The sequence below is a fragment of the Vidua chalybeata genome, chromosome 7 (assembly GCF_026979565.1).
Source record: "Vidua chalybeata isolate OUT-0048 chromosome 7, bVidCha1 merged haplotype, whole genome shotgun sequence".
Lineage (NCBI taxonomy): Eukaryota > Metazoa > Chordata > Aves > Passeriformes > Viduidae > Vidua > Vidua chalybeata.
This window is the reverse complement of record NC_071536.1, coordinates 23,510,827-23,519,770: the sequence shown is the minus strand read 5'-3', so window position 1 is coordinate 23,519,770 and position 8,944 is coordinate 23,510,827. Positions and strand designations below refer to the sequence as shown.

Below are 8,944 nucleotides of genomic sequence, written 5' to 3'. Positions count from 1 at the left end.
GAGCGAAGCAAGGCGCAGCTGCAGCCTGTTGCGCTGGGTGTGTGCGGCGGCCCTCCCTCTCCCGAAAAGGTAAGTCCCCCTTTTCCCTACAGTGTCCCGCCTCCAATCCATCAGGGATCCGGGTTGCGAGGTCGGGCGTGAGGCGGGGGCCGGACTCACCTGGGCTTCCCTGGTGCAGAAGGGGGAGCTACTTTCTGAGGGAAGGGAGGAGCTACTAGCGACCCACATCCCTTAATCCGTGTCCTGTCCTGCGTCACGCAGTTACCTAAGCCCCGAAGCAAGCTCCCCCGGCGAGGGCACAGCCCTCTGCCCCGGCTCTGAGGGAGCCAGTTGTGGCCATTTCCCCCATTTTGTCCTTGCAAAGTGAAACCTGGGGAAAGGGGATGTCTCCAGCCTATCTCGGCGCTGGTTGCGTGGGGGTAACTACTCCTTTTCCCCCTCACTTCACCTCCTGCCGTCCCTGGGAGCCAGTCTGTGCAACACTCGGAAACCCTGGAGGTAGGGACAGCCCCCGCCTAGCCCCTTTCGCTCTCATGGGTTCTCTGCCAGCAGCATCAGGCCCCCCCACTTCACAGCCTGAGCCCTCCCCAGAGGACACACTGACAGCAGATCCCACTCCCTTAAGCTGATTAGGGCAGTAAGGATGCATTGGAGCAGATGCCACCAAGGCTATGAGAGTGACCAGACCCTGGAGGGATGGAGAAGGGGCAGCATGGAGCCCTCAGATCTGGGAACTGCTGTGGTCTGAGGCATGAAGGGAGAGGAGGTGGGGGCTGACCACTCCTTCCATGAGCTGGGGAGTTGCATGACTCGCCCTGCACTGCCAATGTGATCCCTGTTGCAGGCCTGGGAGCCTGAGAACAGTGTATGTGGCTTTCCTGAAGGGGAGGCTCAAGTAACCCAGAGGTTTCCAGCTCTGTCCTATCTCTTGGGGATTGTAAGAACCAGAGGTGATGCCTGGAGAAAAGATGATCCAGACAATGGCCACATCCTTCCCACCCCAGCCCTGAAGGTATTCTGGCTTAGATGGGAGAGGATTTGCTGAGTGGTTCCCCCTCTCACCAGCTCCCTTCAGACAGGAGAGGACACAGGTCACAGCACCTCTCTGGTTTATTGAACACCAATCCCACCCCTCAGCCAGTACGGAGCTCAGCGTGCCCAGCTCTTGTGCATCCACTGGGCCAAAGTCCTGCTCCAGAGGATGGGGGCAGCTCCTTGAACCCAGGGGGAGAGACCCAGGGCTGCCCCTTAATGCCTGGGGCTCCCAGGCCTGCTGTCATCCCTTCTTCTGCTCCACCACCCACGCTGCCTTGTCCCTGGGGATGTTCCCATTTATGGAGAGTGTCCCACCAAGCCCTGCATGTGAGGGGCTAAAGCTGGAGTAAAACTGGAACATTAATCTAGGAAGTGATTAGCAGGACATGGGCTCATGTCTAGGGTGTCAGGGACTGTCTGTGGTGTGATCCTTGGGCACTGGGGAGAGGGCAGAGCTGCAGAGACCAGGCTATGCTGCCTCCAGGCTCTGATCTTGCCCTGAGGACTGGCAGTGAGCCCACACTTGTCCCTGGCACCTCCAACCCCAGAGCCCTGCCCTGGGTCTGAGTGAACCCATAGAAAGCATCTGCTCTCCAGACCAAGGCTTCTCCTGAGTCTGAAAGAAGCTGCCTTCAGGCAGCAGGTATAGGAGAGATGGAGGAAACAAAGCCTTTGGAGACAAAGGTGAGGGGACCGAGTGGTCAAGGAAGATCCCCTTTCCTTGTCCCTGCTCAGTGGGACCCTCATTCATGGACACAGCTGCCCTGGGGCCCCAGCTCCTGACTTGTCTCTGCAGGAAATGGGGAGGGCAGGCACAGGCTGGAGGCAGAGCTAAGGACATTCATGGCATGGGCAGCATGTTGCAAGGGAAAGGTGGGCCAATGTCCCTGCCAGGAGAGGAGCCCATGGTTTTTCCTTCCATTCACACCCTGCTTTAGGTATCCACATCCGTTCCCACGATTGTGGATACTTCTTCATCTTAACTTTAGATGGCCTCCCTCCTCCAGCCACCTACATCAGAGATTCAATCCAGCTATCCTGCAAGCACCCCCCACTCCCCACACCACATCAAACATAAAAGGGGGAAAGTGAGAGCAGGGCACAATCCCTTCCCCAATCCCTCCCCACTGAGCTTCCCAAATCCACAGCCCCACGCTGCCAGGGACATGGAGCATCCACTTGTCACAGCTGAGCCTCTAATGGTAATGGTTGTTCATGTTGTTGAGGTGGGAGGCTGCCATGGCACTGAACGAGGCTGAGGGCTGGAGCCCATGCCCAGGGTAGAGGGACGGGCTGGAGCCAGGCCAGTAGGAGAAACCAGCTGGTGTCACTCCCGAGGTCATGAGGTTGAGTTTGGAGATGCCCGAGAAGGGCAGTGGTGCCAGGTTGCCCTGGAATTTGTAGAGAGTGTGATCGGGGGTGGTTGGCTGGCACACCTGTGCCAGCCCGTGGAAGTCGAACTTGTAGGCGTAGCGCTTGCCATGGACCTTGGTCATGATGTTCTTGTCGTAGTAGTAGCGCAGCGCGCGGCTCAGCTTGTCGTAATTCATGTTGGGTTTGCTCTTCCGTTCACCCCAGCGCCGCGCCACCTCGTCAGGGTCAATCAGCTTGAACTCCCCGTTTGTGCCTTCCCAGGCGATGCAGTTCAGGTTGGCCCGGTCCGAAAGCAGCTCCAGCAAGAACTGCCACAGTTGGATCTGCCCGCTGCCTGCAAGGCCGAGCCCCAGAGAGGTTAAAGCTCCCTCCCAGGGCACAAGGTGAGGGACAGGATGTGCCCCAATCCCCTTGACCCACTGTTATGTTGCCCTCTCCCACACCCAGGTTTTGGCTGCACCCTCATTGCATGTTCCCTGCTTTAGAGACATGTACGATGGTAACAAGGTTATGTCTCCTTTGTGACATCCCAACCCCATCCTACACCCCCAGATATGAGGAGAAGATGCCCCTGCACCTTGAGATGGAGTAGGAGTGCTCAGAGGTCAACACAGGTTGCAGTAGGTCTGGATCCAGAGTCTCCCCATCCCTCCCACCCACATTCACACACCACTGAAGATGAATACCCGCTTGTTTGTTTTTGTGGGAGGACATGGCCTTGTTCTTCTATAGACACTCCCAAGAAGGACATATCTTGGCAGAACCCAGATCTATCCCAACATAAACATTCCCCATGCCATGTCTGCTTGAAACTGGGCTGGTCTCACAGCTGCTGCTCTAGGGACAGTGTCCTGCACAGATGTCTCCATGGTCAGCTCAAGTTAGGGTGCAACACTGATCTGAACTAAACCACAGAGAGACACAGACAGGTGTAGGGATGGGAGAGACGAGGACATAGCATGATGTACTGTGGTTTTGAATCAGGCATTAATGATGTTCCTTATTTCTGGAGGAAAAATGTCCTCCCTGAGCCATGGCCATTGCATCTGCAGCTTGCACCAAGGAGTATCCTCAGCGGGTGCCCATGGTGCCCCTGTGCCAGGCTGTGCACACACTGGAGCCTGGCACAGCTCCACACGCCCATAGTGAGGCACAAGGACATGCTCCATGGAGTCTGGCCAGAGGTCACGAGAGGAGAGGGAATCTGGACCTCTGGGCAAGGAAGGAGTCGTACTGCTGGGACCTGGCCATCCTGCAGAGGAGCCCTGCACTTACTTAGACACCCCACTCTGCCTCCTCTGAGCAGCATCCCCTGCACATCCCTGTTCCTGGTGCCAGTCCTTGCAGCACAGTCTCTTTCCAGAGCAGAGGATGTGCCTTTGCAGTTATCCCTGTGCTCTTCTAACATTATTTTGTCTAAAAGTGCTTGAATCCTATACAGAGGTTTAGCACCCATGACCTCAGCAACAAGAAGTCCTACAGCCCTGCTACATTTCCCACAAAAAAACATCTTGTTCTGCTTGTTTTAGACCCACCTATTTTATCTAGTGCTCCCTGTATCTTGCTCTAGAAGAAGCAGGGAACAGCCATTCCCCCTCCATTCTCATTCCACCAAAACCCACACAGATCCTGATCCAGGCAGTTGAGCCTAGGTCTCTCCAAGTTGCTGTATTTCCTAATTCCCCATCCTGGGACCAAGGCGGGGGATCTCTCCTCCCTAGGGTGCATCTGCAGCCCTTGCCTCTTCTCCATCACCACAGACCCCACCCTGGCCTCCAGCTATCTCCCACCCGTGGGTGTTCCACCCCATGCAAGGAGGTCAGGGAGGCGTTGAGGGGTGCATCTGGGTGGGGTGGTGAGGCTCAATCCTGCCTGCTGCAGGGTGCCATGATAATGCACCTGAGCGCTCCCTAAGGAAATATCCAGGCATCCAAAAAGATCCTTCTCACTGCAGCACAGTGTCTAGAGTATGGCTGGGCAGAGTCTGCAGTGCAGAGCAAAAAGGATTCCCCCAGTTCCATCTTTCTCCCCCTCCCACTACTAAACCAGGGCTCCATTTTTTTCTGCTCAGAGGAGTCCCTGGTCCCTGCCTCCTAGCAAACATGAAAGCTACACGGCCCAAACACTACAGCGCTGTCTCCACGACGCCCAGTGCTGCCGCGCTCCCAAGCAGGCTCCAGGCTGCTCCCTGGGCAGCACTGGGAGCTCCAGGCTGCTCCCTGGCCAGCACTGGCCGATGCCTGTGTCCCCTGTGCAGGTTGTTCCAGATAGATGACTCCAGTTCCCGGGGACACATCACTTCTGAGCCCTGTCCGAACCCCAGCACTTCACTGGCAGCTCCCTCACGAATGATGCCTCAACTCTCCTCTCCACTCGCAGGAACAGATCTCCCGAGCCCGGATTAGCCCGCCCCACTCCCGGGATGGCTGGCAGCTCCCTCCCGTCGGATGTCCCGGAGCTCCTGGGAGACTGGAATTAGGACCCTGCACTCTCCCCACTGCGGGGCTCGGGGGAATGCGTTCCCCGCTCCTCTCTGATGCCACGGACGGGAGCTTCCGACCGTCGGGGTTGGCCGCCGTCCCCGTGGGAATAGGCGGCGGGATGCTCCCAGCCGGAGGCACTCGCAGCAGCAGGGAACGGGGGCTCCGCGGTGGCTGTGTCCTTCATGGGCAGTGCCCGGCAAAGGACGGGAAAGGGTCTCCGGTGGCTGCTGGGCGGGAGAGAATGCGAGTGCCCCGGGGTCCCCGCTCCGTGCCGGCCGAGGGAAGCAGGGCCTGTCCAGGGGAAGGGGCAGCGGTGCTCTTACCTTTCTGCACGCCGGGGTTGAGAGACCCCCACGCCTGGCTCTTCCCGTCTTTGAACAAAGTTTCCCCGACTGGATCTGGGGGGAAAAGGGGACGCGGGTGGTGTGGAGGGAGGGCTGGAACCAGGCGGGACCGCGACACCCCAGCGCCCACCCGCGGGCAGCGTCCCCGCAGCCCCCGGCCGCTCCCCCTTGCCTGCCCCGCCGCTGCGGCGAAGCCAGGAAACGCGTCCAGGAAAAAGGAAATCCGATTTCCGATCCAGCCGGGGAAGCTTTTAAATAGGAATAGACGATCCCGTGGGCTGGGGTAGGGAGGAGAAAGGGAGCGAGGGAGAGAGCTGTGGGGCAGGGGGAGAGGGAGAGGAGGCGAGTGGATGGCAGAATGGATGACAGGAGCGGCAGGTGGAAGCAAGGATGTCTGTCGGCATTTGGGGAGTGGACTGCTGTGGAAAGGAGAGATAAATGGATAGATGGATAGAAGGAAGGAAATGGGTGCATGGATGGAAGGACAGAAGAGACGGTGAGTGGGTAGGTGGAGGAAAGAAAGTGCGAGAGATCGATGGATGGAAGGGCAGGTAATGGATAAGATGATGGGAAAACAGCCTGATGGAAGGGACATTGGGTGGATGGAGGGGTTGGCTGGTACCGGGGATGGAAAGGGGGATGCAGGGACAAGTGGGTGGGATGGAAGGATGCATGGAAGCACAGGGGAAGGGTGAGTGGGTGGGTGGAAAGATGGGTTGGAAGAAAAGAAGGGTAGATGAAGAGATGGAAGGACTGGGTGACGGTGGGTTGATGAAGGATGGGAAGATGAGTGTGCGGGTGTGGAAAGCTGTGAGGGCAGCTGAAAGGAAGAAGGAAGGGATGGTTGTGGTGCTGGAAGGCAGGAAGAAAGAATGGACAGAGGGAGAGGGGATAACAGGGTGGGCGCTGGAAGGAGATGGGGCAGAGGAGAGCCCCAGGGCCTCAGCGGGACAGGGTGGGCAGGGGCTGGGTGCTGTGCGGTGCACGGCGCTGCGGTGGGGCAGCGGCCGAGGGATCCGCCCGTACCTGGCAGGTACATGTTGAGCAGCAGTGGCACCGCTCCGGTGCCGTGTCTCATGGCAGCTGTGGGGGCGGCCCGCGGGCTGCATGTTTTAATATTCCTGCCCCTATTATTATTATTATTATTCCACTTTATCAGGGAGCAGCTGATGGCGAATAAATGGCAGCGGGACGGGCAGGGGACGGGCAGGGGCCGGGGGAGGCGGGGGAAGGGGGAGTTTCCAGGCAACTCGCAGGGGCTGGGGCCCCGGCTCCAGCAATTTCCTCCACTGTAATTAAAGCGGGCGCTGCCCCCCCCCTCCCTCCCCCCGCTATCGGGCCCGCATCAGACTTTAATCACGGCCGCGGGTTTCTATGGAGAGCGGTTCGGGCCGCTTCCTGCCTCTTCCGCCTCCTTAACTCTTCGCAAACACGGCGCTGACATCCCAGCTGGGAGCGGGCCCGGCCACTGCCTGGAGACTGCCCGGGCCCGGCCTCCCACCAGCATGTCGCTCCCTGACCCGCCGATCGGCCAGCATCTCCTCGGACCCCTGCACTCGCTGCACGGCATCGGCAGCAGCATCGGCTCTGTCCCCCTGGCGTCTGGCTCTCCGAGCCACAGTGCTGCTGGCCGTGGGGTCCTTGCCTGCCCCTTCCCCAGCTCCAGCATCATCAACACAGTTCTGGGGTCTCCTTGCATTTCACAGAGCCCTGGGGTGGGCCATGTGAGTCCCCACCAGGTCCCTCCTCCTCCAGGACAATGGTCATGGGGTTCCTTTGCAGTGCCCAGAGTTTTGGGGTGGGTAAGTTCATCTCCAGCTGTTGATGGCACCAGGTCATGACACAGCTCTGCCACCTCCCTGGCTCCTCTGTGCTCTTCTGAATAGTCCCTGCCCCAGGGACAGTTAAGCCTGTGACCATCCCACAACACCCAGCCCTGTCCAAACCTGCTGCACATCTTTATTAGAATCCATAGAAGCTGGGGAAAACCCCAACACCCAGACAAACCAGGATGGCCCCATCTTCATCTGCTTGTCCTGGGCAGCGCTGGGTACATTCTGAAGACAGGAGGGCATTTCATGGAGAAACTTAGGATGGAGAAAAGTTATACCAGCTCCAAAAAGACACATCTGGCCAGGGTTTTCCCTGTCACCCATGGCTCCAGCTGTTATATGCACTTGTGAGGTGCTGTCAATCTCTGTCCCCCAGGTCAGAACCCACAGCCTGAGGCAGCCAGGCAGTGTGCCAGCAGCTGTCATCAGTTCTACTCCATGAGTCCAACACCGTACAGCCAAGCTCACAACTTCTTCTGTAGTGTTTCATTGATGTCTGGCAAAAGGATGAGCTCTTGTGCTGGATTTAGTTGCCTTTCTGGAAAGTGATCATTGCAAGATATGAACCTAATGGAAATCAGGATACAGCCATGCCAGACTCACAATTATTTACACTGCAGCCAAAATGTTCCTGCCCTGCATAAGAAGCTGCAGCCCAAGGGGAGCGATGCTCAATTGGGGTGGCACAGCCCAACAGAGCTGGTGTCTCCTCTTGGCAGGGGGTGTCCAAAGTGTTTAGGAAACCCGGGGTCCCTTGGTTACTGAGCTCCAGCTCTGCTCCAGGTGCTCCACCTCTGCTGCCCATCTCCATCACGAACAAAGAGCAGATGCTGGCAAGGGGAGACATGAGCAGAGACCATGGTATTCCTCTAGAAATTCCCTAGTAATCCTGTTTGGAGGTAACAGCCCTTAAAAAGCTTCTCTTCCCCCAGCTTGTCTCCTGAGCTCCCCTGAACCTCTCAGTGGGGTGTCCAGGTCTGTAGAGTCCAGCAGCCCTGGCTACTCCCTACATCCCTCTCCTCCCCGCCCCTCAAAGTGCAGCTCTCCCAGCAGTGGCTCCGCAGCCTCCCAGACTTGCTTTCGCTGCCTGAGTGACTGAAACAAACCGCAGGCAACAGAAAACAAGCCCCGGAGACAGCGGGGTGAGGTGGGGAGAGTGCCAGACCCACCAACCCCTTCTCTTCTGGTGGCCCGGATGACTGTGATACTCCTGCAGCAAACCTGCATGGTGCAGGGCATGGAGGGGGGGTCTGGGCTGAGGGACATTGCATCAGCCCAGAGTGGGGAGGGGGTGGGGGTGAAGTAGGGATCAGGCTGAGAAATAGGTTTAGGGCTGCGGGAGCTGGAGAAGGGAGTGCTGTGGAGGGATGGAGATGCCTGGGTCCCCGGGAAATCCAGTGGGCAGGGGGCTTAAAGTGGCATGCGAGGGGACTGGGGTCTTTGAGTGATCTGGGGTCAGAGGTGTGCAGAAGGACAGGGAGTGTCAGATCCTAAGAGCTGGCAAGCCCTGTGTCCATGTGGAGCTCTGGGGACCTGAGTGATGTGACCCCAGGTTCATGGGGGAGCTGGGGCAGACCCAGAGGATGAGGAAAGCAGGGTATATGAGAAATCCAGGAAACAGGGGCCCATGTCCATAGGGGAACAAGGGACTGGGCTGTGGGTCTGAGGGGGATCTAGGAGATGAGGTTTCGGGTCTGTGGGGCTACTGGGGATGGAGCCCAGACATGTGGAACACCCAGCTGGAAGCAGCTGCAGGTCCCTCTGGCTGCAGGAGGCAGTCTGCCCCCCACCCCCCACTCCAGTGCTCTCCTCCCACCCTAGGTGGAACAATAAGGACCCTAGACTTTACAACGACCCCCACAGCCCACCCCTACCC

At 58.2% G+C, this 8,944-nt stretch overlaps 1 protein-coding gene across 1 annotated transcript; it reads right to left on the bottom strand.

Annotated features, from left to right (window-relative positions):
* Positions 1-1,092: 1,092 nt before the first annotated feature.
* Positions 1,093-6,314, bottom strand: FEV (FEV transcription factor, ETS family member). The gene is made up of 3 exons (XM_053947775.1): positions 6,263-6,314; positions 5,216-5,290; positions 1,093-2,743 (listed from the first exon to the last, which is right to left on the bottom strand). The coding sequence occupies exons 1-3, from the start codon at positions 6,312-6,314 to the stop codon at positions 2,232-2,234; spliced, it is 639 nt and encodes a 212-aa protein (XP_053803750.1). The 3' UTR covers positions 1,093-2,231.
* Positions 6,315-8,944: the final 2,630 nt, after the last annotated feature.